Below are 17,496 nucleotides of genomic sequence, written 5' to 3' on the forward strand. Positions count from 1 at the left end.
TGGGCGGGGTTGGCGTCTCAGCGTTCGAGACCGAAGCGCGGAGGGGGCGGTGTCTTGCGGGAGCGGAGCCACGCCGCTCTGCGAGGTCACGCCGCTTCCGGCGCGCCGCGCTTCCTATCCGTGTGGACGCTCACACCAGTCTCTGAGGCTCACTTAACTCCGGGGCTTGGAGACCAGAGAGGCGAAATGGAGGAGGTGTTGCCGAGTGCGAAGTGGCTGTACTGTGGGGAGCCCGACGAGAGCCAGAGGGCTGTACTGGGTAAAGACCGCGGACCTGGGACCGAGTTTCCCATAACTCCCCCTTCTGTCTCGGCACCTGTACAGTCCTCCAGTCCCCAGCCGGGCCCCTTTCCCACCTGGGGCAAGACTCGCAAGCCCCCGGCCCCCAGTTTAGTGTCCACCACTACCTGGGGTCAGCCAGAGGCTCCTCTGTCGTTCCACCATCTTTTACCACTTCCCATCTGGATGAGGACATCCCATTCACCCCCTCCGCAAAGGATTTACCCAGCATTTTCTCATACCCTCACTCACCACGTCTTAGACCTGTAACGTTCCCTCTGTTTCTTTAGGTCTGAAGAAGGCCTCTTTAGTCGGTCCCATTCCCCTAGTTACTCCCTTAGTCGGTCCCATTCCCCTGGTTATTCCCTCCTGTCGAAGCCCCTCCCCAGCAATTCCCTTACCTCCTCTCCAACCCCTCTTCCCAAGTGGACCAGGACCTCCTTCAGTCCCACTTCAGTTTGGGGACCTGGGCTTCCTTGCCATCCTCATTCCTACAATCACTCCTTACCATTGACGGTCCAATTCTTCCCCACCATACCTTGTGATTATTTCTGATCTCATCTCATTCTTGGGCTGTGATCTTACAGTTAAGTTCTCCAATGGGAAACTGCAGAATCCAGGTAACATGCGCTTTACCTTGTACAAGAGCAAGGACTCCACAAATCCCAGGAAGAGGAGTTACCGCATCCTGGTAAGTTTTGCAGTGGTCAGTTACCTCCACTCTGCAGGGCTCAGTAGACCCCTTGGGTGTGGTGGATGTGGGAGGGAGTGAGAGGAGAAAGGGGGAGATAGAAAGTGAATCTTTGAAGAACAATTCTGAGCTCCCGCAGGTTGCGATGTGGGGACGTGGTCTGTTCAATTTCATACTTTTGGTGAAATGATGGCCTTTCATTCATTAGTTCAGTCAACAAGCATTTATTGAGCCCCTACGGTGGCCCTGTTCTGTAAGCTGCTAGAGAAACAGCTGAACCAGCCTGGCTCCACTATGTGGGAGCTTGTACCCTAGAGTGGGTTTTCTCAACCTTGGCGCTATTGACATTTTGACCCAGATCATTCTTTGTTGTGGGGGCAGCCCTGTACATCACAGGATTATTAGTAGCTTTCCTGGTCTCTATGTACTAGTTACCAGTAGCACCTCTTAGTTGTGGTGACTAGAATGTCAGATATTCCCAGATGTCCCTGAAAGGGGGTTATTCCTGGGTTGAGAACCACTGCTCTAGAGGGTGCTTTGAGATTTTATCCAATCTCAAACTCACAGAAACATTTCATGTATGGTGTAAAGAACTCTAGAGAGGTGAGAACTGGATGTGAGAGACACTCATACAAGTAGACAAAGCTCAGGGCCTGAGGGAGGGAGAGTACAAGGCAGTCTAAGTCTCTGCTTGCCAGAATACCTTTCTGGAGAGCGCACATGGAGCTGAGTTCTGAAGGATGGAGGAGGATTTGACAGCTGAGACTTAGTATTCCAAGTGAAGAGGGTAGCAGGGACAAACATAGGGAAACAGGAGAGTGTGGCTGTAGTTGAGGAGTGAGTGAATCAGCCATTTCTTAAGAGCATATTAGGAGCAGTCATAGGAGAGGTGGGCAAAGAGGTTTAAGAGGGGTTTGGACTTCGGACCCAGGAGGTTGCCTGCAGGATCATTTTATTTCATGTCTGTGAGTGGGGAGCCCAGGGCCTCTCTCCCAAGCCTGGTGGTGCAGCTTCCCCAACAACTTTTTCAGGCAAACTAGAAGCTAGCACTCTGGAGCATCCCTTTCTAAAGTTCTTTTGTCTCCCAGAGGCTCTCTAGTTCTAATCCACTGTGGTTTGGATTCTAAAGCTTTTGCAAATGTGGAAAAGGGAGACAAGTTGCTTAATATCTTTCAGCTTTGGTTGTAATGAAGCTTTTCTCTCCACATTTTAGGCAGCTGAAACAGACAGACTTTCCTATGTTGGAAATAATTTTGGGACCGGAGCCCTCAAATGCAACACTCTATGCAGGTATGGACAGGGGAAGGGACAGCTGGAAGGGGAGGGGAGTGGTGGTGGCCCAGGCACTGCTGTTCTCAGTCTTTACCTTAGGGGCAGTGGGGAAATGTAGAGAGGTTACCAGGTCCCTGTGTTCCCAGACCCAGGGGCCCTCACACCAGCATTTAGACATTCTTGAAAAGAAAGTTGAATTTCCTAAAAATCTCATTTGTAGTGTTCTTTAACAAAAAATTAAGATATAGCCCTTGGCTGGTGTGGCTCAGTGGATTGAACACCGGCCTATGGACCTAAAGGTCACCAGTTTGATTCCCAGTCAGGGTACATGCTTGGGTTGTGGGCCAGATCCCCAGTTGGGGGTGCACGAGAAGCAGCTGATCAATGTTTTTCTCCCTCTGTCTCCCTCTTTTCCCCTCTCTCTAAAAACAAATAAAATATTTTAAAAATAAATAAGATATAATTGATACATAATATATTAGTTTCAGGTGTAACACTATTGATTAGGTATATGTATAATGAAGTGGTCGCCAAAATAAATCTAATTAACATCTATCACCACACATAGTTACACTTTTTTTTTTTTCTCATGACAAGAAGTTTTTAGATTTACTCTCTTAGCAACTTGCAAATATATAATACAATATTGTTAACTATAGTCACCATACTGTACATTACTTGCCCAGGGCTTATTTATAATCTTGTTTCCAAAGGCAGCTGTCTTAACTAATAGAATGTATGGTCGGTATTCCAAAGCTTGCCAAAAGTTTGCTTTAGGACTAACTATAAGAAAAGGAGTTGGTAGTGTCAAAGGCTCTGTGGTTTTTATCCAGCTCCGCTGCTGATTGACTGGCTGACTTTAGGCAACCTTGCCCTTCACCAGTCCCGGGTCTCTGCCTGCTGCCCCCCACACCCTTATTATGAAGATTGCCTAGCCTAAATAGTCTGTAACTGTCCGGGGCTGGCATAATTCAGACAGTGTTCCTGTGATGGTATCCAACACGGAATCACAAACAGGGCTTTTTCAGAGCCCCATTGGACCACCCTGAAAGAAGTCAGATTAATGAGCATCTGCTTAAAACTATTAACACTGCATCGTCCCTTTACAAAGATCTAGTTCAGACTGGTCTTTTCCCCAACTTCACTAAGGATTTCATGTCTTTGCCTCCATAAAATTTACGTGTGCAATAAATTCTAGTGTAATTCTTCATTCTTACATCCCAAAAGGGTTTTTCCACTGCAGCAGTGAGCCCAAATGTGATCAGCTACCAGAATCACCGGTAGCTTTATTTTTCAGAACCACATCATGTACCCTCCCCTGCCCCGATTCCCACTTTTTCCTCCCCATGCAGAGAAGTGCAGCTCTGGGGCATTATTGTTTCTCCTGAGCAAGTGGTGCATTCCTTAGGTATATTGGGGCAGAAAGGAGGTTGAGAACTTTCAAGCAGAGAAGTTGTATAAACAATACCATTTGAATAATCCATTGTCACTGGTATTATTTCTTCTTTATTCAGGCACTTTGTGGGAATTTTGAACAAGACCTCTGGCCAAATGGAAGTGTACGATGCTGAATTGTTCAACATGCAGCCACTGTTTTCAGGTAGGTCCCAGTCAAGGCTCACAGAAATGCTGTATAGTTTAGGTTTGCCGGATGAGTTGGTTTGAGTTTCTGATTTGTAAAACACATTTTGTAGTTATTTTAAAAAGAGTATCTTCTGTCAGTATTTTTTCTTTCTTTTCCTTTTTTAAAGGTTTTGTTTATTTTTAGAGAGAAGGGAAGGGAGGGAGAAATAGAGGAAGAGAAACATTGATTTGAGAGAGAAACATCGATCAGTTGCCTCTCACTTGTGCCCTGACCAGGGACTGAACCCACAGCCTGGGCTTGTGCCCTGCCCAGAAATCGAACTAGCAACATTTTGCTTTGCGGGATGACACCCAGCCATCGAAGCCACACTGGTCAGGGCTATTTTTTTTTTTTTTTTTTCATTTGAACAAGTTTTAAGAGTTTTTACTCAGCACATGTTTATTGATGATCCTCTATGCCCCAGGCACAAATTAGGACTTGTAGATATAGCAAAACAGAGACAGATCGTGTCCCCATAGTGTTTACAGACTTGAGATCAGAAACTAACCTTAGTTAAAGTGAGTTGAGCAATGATCAGAACAGAATATTGGAGTGCATATCTGATATTCTTTTCGATTGAAGGCCTTTCTTAATTCTTAACTGTTGTAGTTGGCATAGAGGTTTTAGGATCTCTGATAGGTGCTGGAAGTTGCTTATATGTTGGACAGTAACTTTCATGTTGATGAAAAGTCTCTACACTTTCTATTTTGGGAGAAGATCCATTTTTTTCCGCTATACCAGTGGGAAAAGTTGCATTGCTTATCTTCTGGCCATCTCAGAATGCTCAGGGCTAGAGAGGGAGCTTCCAAAATGAAAGTTAAGGGGGTCCTGTTCCCTGAACCTTAAGTACTGAGAGTCATGGTGGGGAAGGGTGTTAGATAAAGAAGTAGTCTTAGGTTCATGGTGTAGCTGCCTGATATCTTCAGAGATATTAGTTCTGACTTGATTCTCTCAAAGCAGCAGTTCCACCTTTTTGAGAATCTGATAAGGATTTGGACCTACTTTCTGGAAACATACACTATATACGAAAATGTATATGAGATCTGGCATATAATTTTGAAGGGCTCTTGAGTCCCAAAGCCCATCTGTGAGTTTCCTAGGGAACTACAGTCTGTAGGTTAAGAATTATTGGCTTTGCAAACAAATGTAACTAAATTATTATCCAAATTCTCTTCTAACTTTCAAGAAAGCAAAGAAAATTACTCATTAATTTGTTGATTAAACAAATTTTTGTTTTTATAAGGAAGAAGTTTTTAAATATCGGTTTATTATATCCAGCATATTGACCTGGGGCAAGTCATTGCATCTGAAGGCCTCATTTTTCCTTAGTAGTAAAATGGAGAGGTCGGACCAGGTGACCCCTTCATTTGACTCTTCTCCAAATTCTCTTAAGTGTCTATTAAAGCTACATACTAAATGTTTGGTATATACTCATGTTAAGCTCTGGGAAGTCCTGGAGTTAAATAAATCTGTTTTTCTTAGATTAACTCTTAAATAAATACCAAACACTATTACTATCTGTAGGCCTTACAGTCTGCTTTTATTTTCCCTCCTGTTTTTGTTTTGTGTTTTGATAGATGAATCAGTTGAGAGTGAATTGACATTAGAGAATCAGAACAAAACTTTTAGAGATAAGGTAAGTATGATGGAACCAATACGTGGGACCCTAACACATTGTTGTCAGGAAACATAAAATTACGTTTCGCAAACTGTGCATAGAGTGCCTTTATATTTCATAATAACGTTGAAGAATACATTCTAAGGTAAGAAAATCAAAGTTTCATAAAAAAATTCAAAGTTTTCAATTTGTAGTGATTTTATGGAACGATAAAATTCACATGCATGTTCCAAAAAATTGCCTATTCCTGCCATAATGCATTAGCACTAAATGCCCGAATACAATTTAAGCAACTTCACTTCCAGGCCTTGGGTAAAGGTCTTTCCATCAGTAAAATGAACTGGTTGAACACGGGTTCCCTGGCTGCTCCCAGCTCATTCATTCTGGGTTTGTCTGGATAGTTTCCTATCTGCAGAAGCCTCATCAGCCTTTTAGAGAGCAGTTTACCTGTCTGGGGCAGCTTTATAGAGCTCTGTGCCAGTGTTTTGACCTGGTTCTCTGGGCTGATAGAGATGTAGTGTAACACTTGTTTTTAAGGTTTAATCCAAGTTTCAGAGAATATTGGTTGTAGCCTGAAATTTCATATAAAAACAAAGCAAACTTTAGGATTTTCAAAGTAGAATTTTCTTACAAAGCTTATCTCACCCCAAGATGGCAAATTGAGTGCTTCAGTGCTGCCTGGAGTAGTGTATTGAGAAGGAGTGTGAGCCTATCTTCCAGCTCAGAGGGAAAGAGTGGGTACTCTGTCAATAATATCTGTTACAGGTACAGGATTGGAAGATGTTAAACTGTGTGCCAGAGATTTACCAACCCTAATTCTAATCAAGTCTACATTTTACAGATGGAGGCACTGTTGATTTGTAAATGGTCCATTACTATTTACAAAGCAAGTTCTTCAGATCCATTCATATTATTTGATTCTTACAACAAGCCTATGAGGTAGATAGCTATAATTCAACCCAATGTATAGGTGAAGTAATGATGGTTCAGAGAGGCTGACAGTTTCCCCACAGTCACAGCTAGGGGTAGCAGTGTGCCCAGCCTGACCCTGGTAACCAAATTTGTGTCTTGCACAGGTGGACTCTTGTATTGAAGCCTTTGGTACCACCAAACAGAAGCGGGCTCTGAACTCCAGGAGAATGAACAGAGTTGGCAGTGACTCTTTGAATCGGGCTGTAGCTAAAGCTGCAGAGAGTATCATTGATACAAAGGGTGTGACAGGTAAGCAACTGGAACTTGGGGTAAGAATCTGCTCACAGGGATGGCTTTCTCTTCTCTTGAGATCTTTTATCTGCCCCTTAGATGGAAATGATGGGAGTTAGGGCTGGATTTCTTCCTGCCTCTCGCTGAGGGCCTTTGCGGGCACAGATTCTGGAAGTAGTAAGAAACACCTGGCGTGGCCTGCTCTCAGTGAGCTCACAGCCAAGCAGAGAGACAGGCTAGGGAATGGATATGTACGCACTGTGTCCTTGGTGCCAAGGTTACAGCCGGCAGGAGGAGAGGGAAGGCTCCCAGTCTTTGGTTCATGGGGAGGTTTTGGTCAGCAGGGCTGGCGTGGTGGTTGACGAACTGAGCTTCTAGAGACAGGATTTCACTTTGGGGGTCAGTAGGTCTTTTTCTGCTCCTAAATTTCTGAGAAGCTCAAGTATTTAATTTTATTTAAAAATGTACTTATCATTCAGATGCATTATAAGAACATAAAGGAAAGTTTATGTAAGAGCAGTTTTTCTATTAAAATGAAATTTTAGTAATTTTTAGAAAATCCATGCCTTATAATAATATAAGTATTTTCTGATATTTTTGTTCAATATCTTTTACAATTTTATTTTTACATCTAAATCTTAATGAAGAATTTTTTTGGCCATATGGTACAGACCTGATTTTATGTTTTTCCTTTGTAAAAGATAATTTAAAAGTTATGTTTATCATTTTACCACATTCTTAGTTGTGTTTTGTTCCATTGTTCCAGCAGGCTTTTGATTATAGTAGCCTCATCGGTTTATTGTCTGACAGGGCAAATTTAATCTTCCTCTTGTCTCTTTATTTTTCACAAATGTCTTGGTTACTGTAACATGCTTTTTCTTCCAGGTAACCTTAAAAATAATTTTGTCAGGTTCCCTCAAAACACAGTTGGGATTAATATGGGAAGAATCAATATCTTTAAAATATTATATTTTCTCACCCAGGAATATAGATATATGATTCTGTTTATTCAAAAACATACTTTACCATCTAAGTAAATTTTTGAATTTTTTTTTGTTCAGTTTACTCTCAGCTATTAAAAGACATTTCAAAAGAAAAATAATTTACCCATTTTCTCATCATTCTGCCAGACCAGCTGTTAAAATTTTCCTTGCATACTTAATTTGTCTTTGTCCTTGTCTACATGCATACTTAATTCTTACACGGTTATTCCTGTGTGGTGGTTACAGTTTTATAACTTGATTTTTTTTTCACTCAGTATGTGGAGAAATTTTTTGGAGGTTAAGCCATTAAAGGCTATTTTGAATATCCCTCACTTAGTTTTTCTTGTATTGCATTATAAATATTTATTAGCACATCTCTCTCCCATCTATATTGCAGGTTACTTGAGGGGACCCCACACTGGATGTACCTTCTCTAGGGCCCAGTTAGGTTTGTGTCATGAGTGGACACTGTAGTGCCAGAGCCGTCAGTCAGCCTGATGGGGAGTTTGGGGCTCATTGGCGGGAGCATTCAGATTACGGGTTTCTGGGCTGGTTATGATCTTGAGTGCACAGTATTGAGGAACTTGAAGCCAAACAGGGTGATACCTACAGTGACTCTCCCTTTATTGCAAAGCTCTAGTCAATGATGCCATCCACGATAACTTACAAGATGACTCCCTCTGCCTTCCTCCCTGCCACGCTGACGCAGCCAAGCCTGAAGACGTGTATAAATTTGAAGACCGTATCCTTCTTGCAGTAAAAATGCTGCCTTATTCATGAGTTGGGATGTGTGCACATGAGTAGCACAGCCAGGCTCTCTGGGGAGTCTAGTGGTCCTGTGACTCTCACAGAGCTACATCCTGACCTTTGCAGTTGTGGGGAAGTCAGCTAGGCTGAGGGACCTGCTCCAGCATCAGCTTCTCAGCCTCTGGCATTCAAGTCCATTCCTCAGCAAAAGGCTGCATGTCCACAGCTCAGCCCTGTGGGGACCACTCTCCACAAATAGTCCAAATATGACCAGTGCCCAAAGTCTAGGACACACTCATGTTGTAAAAGGAAGAGTTGGAATGTAAAATTTCCCTACTTGTGGGTCTGATGAGATGGAAAATGCCTGCAGTGGCTTTGTGATAAAAATGCAGAAAATCCCAGGTAGGGAATGAGGTCTGGGCCGGGAGTCTGGGGAACTGAGTCTCTGAGCTTGCACTGAGGTGCCATGTGATCTTCTCCCGTCTGAGCCTCAACTTTCCCATCTCTAAAATGAGGCCACTAGGAGATGGTCTTGCTCAGCAATTTTCAGTCTTTTTCATCTCATGGCACATGTAAACTAATTACTAAAATCCTGCAGCATGCCAAATATATATTTTTGTTGATCTGACAAAAAAAATAGGTATAATTTTGATTGATAAATAATAGTAATTACCTACCCTTTTTGCTCCAAAGTGACTTTAAAAGAGTCAGGTGACTACTTGTATATAGGATTTCTGGTACTAAGAATTAACCAATCAGATGCAACCTTATGCCACGTGACCTATAAGATACAACTCTACTGTATGACCTATATATTTACAGTTCAAGACACAGCATTTATACCAGACAGCTCTTGTGTTGGCTGTTGTCATTTTTTCTTTTAATTTGATAATCTAAGGGAAAAGAGGTCATTGCCCCTGACTAAATAGTTAGGTATTGCATGTTTTAGAAATTCTGTGGCACACTGGTTGAAAATCGCTGATCTGGCTAGGTAGATGTTTGCATTTTGGTCGGGTGTGTTCTTAACCATTAACTAGTTCTTTCCCCCACGGAGTATGAAGCTCTTCAGAGCCCATCTGAAGCTTTCAGGAATATCACATCAGAAGAAATACTGAAGATGATTGAAGAGAACAGGTACCCCCCACTTGGGTGGATGGAGTGTTTGAGGCAGTAATGTTGGGACACAGCTGTCATCAGACATGAAGCAGACCTTTGAGTGTTAGTCACTGAGGATCATTGTTTAGCATTTGAACATGCACAAGCCAGTGTTTTTATAAATGTTTGGGCTTCTAGACCTGTTGTCCCGAGGCTGTAGGTGGCATTCGAGGGAGAGAGTTGGTCTCTGAGTGCATGGACTCTGTGGCTGGGCAGATGGTGGCAAGGCCTTGTAGTTGGGCTGGGAACTAAAGATGGACTGTATCACCCCATGTTATGATTGATGCTGATTGTCACCATGGTGTCCAAGCGCTGGCCTGAAAGTAGGTGCCAGCTGAATATATGATTTATCTGTGATGATGTGCTGGGGAATTGTTCTTTTTAAACATTGAACATTGTATATTTTAAATAATTCATGTATTATTTCCCTCCCTTTAAAATATTACTATTTTAAATCCTCACCCAAGGATATGTTTATTGGTTTTGGGGGGGTGGGGTGAGAAACATGGATGTGAGAGAGAAACATTAATCTGTTGTCTCCTATATGTGCCCTGACCAGGGATCGAATCCGCAAGCTTTTGATATATGGGATGATGCTCCAACCAACTGAACCCCCTGGACAGGGGTGCCCCATCCTTTTTTTATAATATATTTATTGATTTTAGAGAGAGGAAGGGAAAGGGGGAGAGAGAGAGAGAGAAAAGCATTAATGTGAGAGAGAAACGTTGATCAGTTGTCTCTCATATGCACCCCGACTGGGACGAACCTGCAACTTAGGTATGTGCCCTGACTGGGAATCGAACCCCCAACCTTTTGGTGCATACTCCAACCAATGGAGCCACACCAGCCATGGCCTGTCCCCTCCCCTCCTTTTTTTGGCCACTAAAACAGCTTTTCTTTTATGATGGTGGGAATTTTTTGCTTTTGAGTTTATAAAAAATAATTTTATCTTGAAAAAGTAAAAAATTGTCAACTATAGATTGGTTTCCTGATTTTTTTTCTTTGGAAATTTTACTGGTCATTGAAATCCAAGGCCTTGGGAAATACTTTTTTTCCTCCAAAGATCCAATACCATCCCCTTTACCCCCAAAAAAGCTCATTACTATTTCTTAGTTGTCTTAATATGATTGTGGCCCACAGGTAGGTACAGGGATGAGCTCTGGGCCAGGAGCCTGGAGAACTGAGTTTTGGAACTCTGTGGAATATACTGTGTGATCCTTACCAATCTGAGGCTCAGTTTTTCTGTCTGAAACGCAGCTACAAGATGATCTTGAAGAGCCTTTTTATATCCTTGAGTCCAGGATAGTGGTAGACCAGTATGTTAAACATAATAGCTAACATTGATTGAGCTCTTAGGTTCTAAGCACTTTACTTGCATTGTCTATTTTAATCCACGAAAAAATTCTTAAGAGGAGGGTATTATTATTGGCCTCAATTTATAGGTAAAGATGATGTACAAAGATATATAGAACTGTTCAGAAAATTAAGTGGCAGAGAGGGAATTCAAGCCCAGGCAGCCTGACTTGAGAACCTATGTTTCAAACCACTACATCTGGGTTTGACAAACTATGGCCCGCATGCTCAGTATGGCCTGGTGCCTGTGAATAAAGTTTTATCAGAACACAGCCAGGATCATTTATTTTTGTAATGTCGATGGCTGCTTCTGCACTACAAAAGGGGCAGATTTGCATAGTTGCAACAGAGACTGTGTGGCCCACCAAGCCTAAAATATTTACTATGCTAGCCCCTTATTGCTCCTGCACTAAACAGTGCTCTTCTGTTATAAGGAGCATTGGTGGATGGCCCTTCCTTAGCCATCAAGTTTGTATCAGGTGTGAGGGGTGCCTACTGTTCTAATTGTGAATGGCTCCTGACAGATCTGGTCTTATTCATCACATTCTTCCCTTTTCCACATTTGTTTTAGCCACTGCTCCTTTGTCATAGAAGCATTGAGGTCTCTACCATCAAATGAGGAGAGTCGAGACCACCAGGCCCGATGCATATGGTTTCTGGACATGCTCATCAAATTTCGAGCGCAGAAAGTGATTAAGCGGAAAAGTAAGTTCATGATAGACATTTGATTCTAGTTATTTCCAGTCCGTTAGTTGCCTGTAATTCTTAGACCAGCTCTAATGAGAGAAGAAAATGAGTACATGTGGTCAGGTCTTTATTTTTAACCCTGTAACCGACAGTGAAGTTCCTGCTGGGACTGTTGACTTTGGAGAGGACTGGGCAGGCTCTCCTCATTTGCAGATAGGGACAGGTTGGATTACGTGATTGTTCAGAGTTCACATTCACTTCTGTTCTGCATTAGGCCATGTGCAACATCCAAACCACATGAAAGTTATAACTAACAGTTGTTAGACAAACGTCAGTCACAGAAGGAGGAAAGTTGGCCTTGCTCATGAAGGCTGTGACTGGTTTGTGTTGTGTCAGCTTCTGACTGGAGAGGAAAGAGCCAGTTTCTTCTGGTCACCCCAGTGTCACCTACAGCTAGGGCATGGCTGCCACGTCTATCCATCCCGCATCAGAAAGCCAGTGGGAGACACCTGGGGTCTTAGGCACAATGTGTATATAGTTTTGTTACTGTGACCGGGCATCCAAGAGTCTGTATGTTTGTCAGTACTTGCTTAATTCTTACTTTCATATTCTAATCTCCCCTGCTTTCCCTCCCCCTGGGCTTTCTCCACAGTCTATTTTTCTTTTCTAACATCTTATGAATTCTGTGTCCTTAGGCCTCATTGGAGTCTATTTTCCTTTCTTGTTGTTGCCTCATTACAAATGTCTCTCAGGCAGTTTCATTTGAAATGAGCATACTTTCATTTAAAGGTGGGCATTTTGTTTCACGGGCCCCTGCTTCTCTTACCACATGGTTTTGTTCATAACACTGGCTCAGCTGTTGGCTGCTTCTTCCAGCTCATGGATGACATGTGGCCTGGGGTCTGGACAGAAGATGATCAAACTCAACCTTATATTGTAGGTGTCCTAGGACCTGGAGTTCCACACATCATCAACACCAAGCTCTTGAAGCAGTTTACCTGCTTGACCTACAACAATGGCAGGTGAGGAGGCATGATTTCTTCGGCTTCCGCCGATACAGGAGAGCAGGTTGGGGAAGGGGGCAAGAGCGGGGAGCAGGAGCTAGGGATGAACGCTGTATCCACAGAGCTGCTGTGCGGGAGGGAGCACTTCACTGGGAGTGGCCCTGGGGTCAAATAAGTTTAGGAAACACTATACAGTAGGTGCCTTCCTCCCCTTGGGATGTCAACAGCGAAGACTTAGCCCATTTACCATTTAACACACTCCTTTTGAGGAACCTTTCTTCATGTGCCCCCACAGAACTGGTGTTCCATGAAAAGGCAGTGTTGCAGGAAGGGCAGGCCTGTGTGGTGATTTTGGGGGAACACCTGGGTTTTCTTCTCGCCATTTGCTTGGAATGTGTTTCCTGCTCTTGAGTGTGTTTGGAAGCATCATCAGCTAGAGTGTGGGGTGACTGCTTACCCAGCAGCTCTGCCAAGCTGGTGGGGACAGACTCGAGGGCCCTCGCCAGTGTGGGCTCTCACCATGCCTGGGGTAGTAGGTGTGGCCTTTGCTGTCCCCCCTGGAGGGAGCAGTGGGATTGGCTCACTTCCTCTGTGTGATGGCTCCAGCACCTTGAAGGACAAGGAGTTGCTTGAATTCCTTTTCTCCTCCCCAAGATGGGAAGGCATTGAGTTCCTGTGGGAACAGGTTTGGATGTTTTTATTTTGCTTTTGGAGAAATCATTCAGTTTCATTTTGTGTCTTCTTTATTGCCACTGATTTTGCAGTTTACGCAACTTAATTTCCGGTTCTATGAAGGCGAAGATCATTGCATATGTGATCATACTCGCCTTGCACATAAATGATTTCCAGATTGACCTGACGGTGTTACAGAGAGACTTGAAGCTGAGTGAGAGAAGGTGAGCACAACAGAACAAAAAGCCTCCTTAGGGTGCCTTGCTGTATTTCTAGTACTGCTGTGAAGCATGAGGCTCCATCAGAACTGGGGACATTTAATAGGGGAAAGACTAGGGGCCAGAGGGCAACTGTTAATGAGTGATTGAATAGATGAGCAGCTGGACATTACAGACTGCCGGGTCTCTATGCCAGGCACAGATTTAATACTGTCATTATATTGGATTGGCCAAAAAGTTCATATGGTTTTTTCTGTAAAATAAGACATTTTTCTTTTTCACCAATAACTATTGATTTGGATATTCTGATTATGTTGGCTATCTCCCGCATGGTATAACCTTGATTGTTCTCAATTAATGTCTCAATTCCATGGCCATCAACTTCAACTGGCCAACTGACTGTGGAGCATCCAGTGAGAAATCTCCAGCACAAAACTTCACAAACCACTTTCAACATGGTCAATCAGCCTCCTTTCACTACAAAAATCTTTTTTTGTGTTTCAGTTTTGTTTTTACCTTTCTTGAAATAATAAAGCATAGTATGCTGAAAATGTGTATTTTCTTCCATCTCAGTATTAAAATGGCTACACAAAAATTCACCTATTTTGATCAGTTTATTTTTAAATACACACTGACATAATAGCTGTCACAATACAGTCTTAACAAAATTGTTCTGAATGAAGTTAAAGACAACTAAGTGGTACTAGAGCCATCTTATGGAAAAAAACAAATGAACTTTTTGGCCAACTCAATATCTTAATGATTTCCTTGAAAAACAATTGAAGGAGCCACAGTTCAGAGAAGTCACTGACTTTCCCAGGGTCACACAACCAAGTAGGGGAATGGTTGGGCTTCAAACCTGAGCCTTCCCATAGCAATCTGCCCCCGTGTAACCAGGTGGACTCCAGTCTCCACATGTCTTCCGCTGGGGAGATTCTCTATGGTCCTCAGGGGCGGAACTCAGGGGCGGAACCCAGGGGCAGAGGTCATAAGAACCCAACGTCAGCTTAGCAAAAAGACCTTTTGCAGAAGGGGCTGTCAGATGGCGGGGCCGCTGTCTGGCAGGAATGCCACATTGGGGCTTCTCTGACTGGACTGGGAGAGTTGGCAGAGATGGCCTTTTGGGCCCTTCCTAGCCTTGCTAGAAGGGGTTCAGACTGAGTAGGGGGCACACTTCCAGCATCCTGAACATTGGTTCTTTGGCCTTTGTGGGTGATGTAGGTACATCTGACAACCAAGGATCCTGATGTTCAGGAGAGCCTGTGTGACACCCGTGTCTGGACTCATCCAGCAGCCCACACGGGGATTGTTCTGAGGGTTGTCCACACATGACATTCCCATAGGGAGGGGTGTTGTGAGCCAGAGAGAAGATACTCTGAGCCTGTTCTAGTAAAATTCTAGCAAGAGTTCAATCCTGATTACAGGAAGTAAACAGTTTATTATAAATAGGATCTAGATAGGTAACCTGGTTTGTAATCACTTCTAAGGATATTCTTTAATGGCAGCACATTAAAATGAAATTGTCTGATGGCTGTGTGGGGGATCTTGTCTGCCTCTCTCCTGGTAGCCACTTTGGGGACTCTGTCCTTGTGGCCTGGAGCATAAGTTTGCCGCTCCCTCCCGCCAGCCTGCCCTGAGCAGGGACATTGAGGAGACTCGCCATTTGTTTTGTGTGTGTGTTCCTCAGGATGATGGAGATAGCAAAAGCCATGAGGTTGAAGATCTCTAAAAGAAAGGTGTCTCTGGCAGTCGGTGAGGAGGAAGAACACAAATTGGGTACCCTGTGCATCCCGCTACCTCCAGCCCAGACCTTGGTCCGCCAGTCAAAGCGAAGGAAAATGACATAGCGGTGTGCTTTCCGGACAAGCAGTTGGGCCACATCATAGCCAATACTTCTATTCACGTCCACTTTTCATTGGAAAAAGAAGCCCTGCGTTGGCATGGGTATGAAGCCACAAGCCAGCATCTCAGTCATGCTTGTCTTAGCAGAAATGTCAGTGACTGCCATATGGGACTTCATCTCCCTCCTTCAGTGTTGTGACTATAAATGGCTGATGGTTCTTGTATTGGTTCATGGGTGGTGATTTGGGAGGTGGGCCTGGGAAGCTGGAGCCCAAAGATCTCACAGGCTGAGCCCTGCACCAGATCTAATGGATAAAGGTTAATAAAGAGAAATGTGAAGTACATGCTTAGGTCTTGGAGCGCCAGTGGAGTGCACGGTGAGGAAGGGAGGGCTGGGAGAGGAGGCTTCAGGTCAGCAGGGTGATGGAGTTGCCAAAATAGGCTGATTGAGTTGGAGGCTGGTGTAACAGGGTGGAGCCCTTGCCTTAAGAGGGAGGAAGTGATTTCCTGAGTACTGTGTGTGGCTGGCTCAGGCCACGCAGCGGGTAAGGAGTCAGCTCTGAAGCCACAGTTCTGAGGGGGATTAATCAGAGTTCATCACAGAAAACGAACTGTACTAGATACCATAAGAAGAAAGGAGCTGAATATGCAGATAAAATGTAAAGTTGTTAAAGGGCTACAGGGACAGGTAATCAGTAGGTTGCCACCTGAGCTGCTTGGTCCAAGCACACTGCTGGGGTTGCCGTCCAGGCAGCGAGAGGCCACTTCTGCCCCACAACTGCCTGAATTCATGAAGCGGGTCACTTGACCCTGAGTTCTGGCACTCACGCTTTTAATACCCACATTTCCACCCTCTTGCTTGTTAGTACAAACAGCCAGAAGATCAAGAAGCTGGCTTCCACCTTGCTTCTTTCTTCTGTGAGTACATATGTAGGAACTGAATTTGCATCTAGAATCCTAGCAGCGGGGAGTCTTGGAAACAGGTTTCAGCTCTCCAGCATCTAGTTAGGGGAAGGCAGGCCTACAGGAGGTGGGAGTGGGTGCTGACTGCCAACAGTTACCTGCCATGAGGGAGACGGGGAAGTGAGCTTCCAGAGGGGTGCCATGAGCAATGGGAACGTGACATGGAGGGACTTAGGTACATGGCTAACACTTAGATCTTCAAGGCTGTTCTGGGAGCAGCTGACTGGTGCTCAGTGCTGGGCAGCGCGGAGCAGTGAAGGGAGATAGAATTCATCTCCGAGAGTGAAGTTTATGCAGCAGCTGGGCCATCCATCAGGGAAGACATGGTGGGAATGAGTCTTAGATGACTCACTTGGGACTGGTGGTCCTTGTATTTCTTTCTTCAGGCCCTGGGGTGCCGTTATCAGAGCCACTTCTGGAGCGAGGCCATGCCTGGTGTTTATTTTTCATGCTCTTCTCTGGTTTGTCTCATTCACCTCTGATCCTGGGTAATGGGTGTTTGTAGCCAACTTTGTCTCCTTCCAGCAGAGGCGTGAGCAGGAAATCTAAATGCCTTTTGTTTCTTTCTTATCTAAGCTGTTGTGAAAATCAGGTCTGTGACTCTGCATCAGAAAAAATAATATCCTGATCTGTCTCTGGGAAAAGAACTCATGTGCTTACAGGGTAGAATGGGATGTCATGAATGCTTTTTAGATTCTCATGGGTTTGACACTTTGAATTTCCATGAGTGATCGGGTCACAGCATGTGAGCAGCCTCTGAACAACCTCTGTCCTAGAAGGGGGGGAGCAGCTTGTCTTCAGTCCCGCACACAGAGCAGTGGTGCTGACAGGCAAGAGTCTAGGATGGCAAGTACTTGTCCTGGGTGACAACAGGTGCACCTCACTAAATGCAGGTGGAGCATTCCCAGAAGTTTACTGAAAAGCACATTTCTCTACATCAAAGGGTTTGTCGGTCAAAAGGCCCAAGAGGGCCCTTGTTTGCCTTGAACAAGTCTTGTTTAAAGCAGCCAGCACAGTGCCTGACATAAGCAGGCAGTGTATGGGGCACGTGAACTGCACCTTCTTTCCCTGGCAGGGCTGTTAGGAGGTACACACATGCAGAATAATGGAATTGTATTTGTTTTTTTATAGCTCTGAAAAACCATTTGTTTACTAATACATTCTCAGTGAATACCTTGATCTCAC

General features: G+C 44.1%; 1 protein-coding gene across 1 annotated transcript; it reads left to right on the forward strand.

The window, feature by feature from the left end:
• Positions 1 to 91: 91 nt before the first annotated feature.
• POLR1E (RNA polymerase I subunit E) lies at positions 92 to 15,692 on the forward strand. Its single transcript, XM_090274433.1, has 12 exons — positions 92 to 259; positions 867 to 970; positions 2,184 to 2,260; positions 3,757 to 3,842; positions 5,444 to 5,502; positions 6,561 to 6,705; positions 8,305 to 8,412; positions 9,455 to 9,551; positions 11,497 to 11,630; positions 12,553 to 12,634; positions 13,381 to 13,512; positions 15,194 to 15,692. The coding sequence occupies exons 1-12, from the start codon at positions 187 to 189 to the stop codon at positions 15,351 to 15,353; spliced, it is 1,257 nt and encodes a 418-aa protein (XP_090130559.1). The 5' UTR covers positions 92 to 186; the 3' UTR covers positions 15,354 to 15,692.
• Positions 15,693 to 17,496: the final 1,804 nt, after the last annotated feature.

Source organism: Furipterus horrens, unplaced genomic scaffold, assembly GCF_987537825.1.
Source record: "Furipterus horrens unplaced genomic scaffold, mFurHor1.1.pri manual_scaffold_4, whole genome shotgun sequence".
In the NCBI taxonomy this organism is placed as follows: domain Eukaryota; kingdom Metazoa; phylum Chordata; class Mammalia; order Chiroptera; family Furipteridae; genus Furipterus; species Furipterus horrens.

Coding starts and splice junctions, on each gene's coding strand:
- POLR1E (XM_090274433.1), top strand. CDS start 187: ATGGAGGAGGTGTTGCCGAGTGCGAAGTGGCTGTACTGTGGGGAGCCC. Junction 971..2,183: donor AGAGGAGTTACCGCATCCTG/GTAAGTTTTGCA, acceptor TCCACATTTTAG/GCAGCTGAAACAGACAGACT. Junction 13,513..15,193: donor TTGAAGCTGAGTGAGAGAAG/GTGAGCACAACA, acceptor TGTGTTCCTCAG/GATGATGGAGATAGCAAAAG.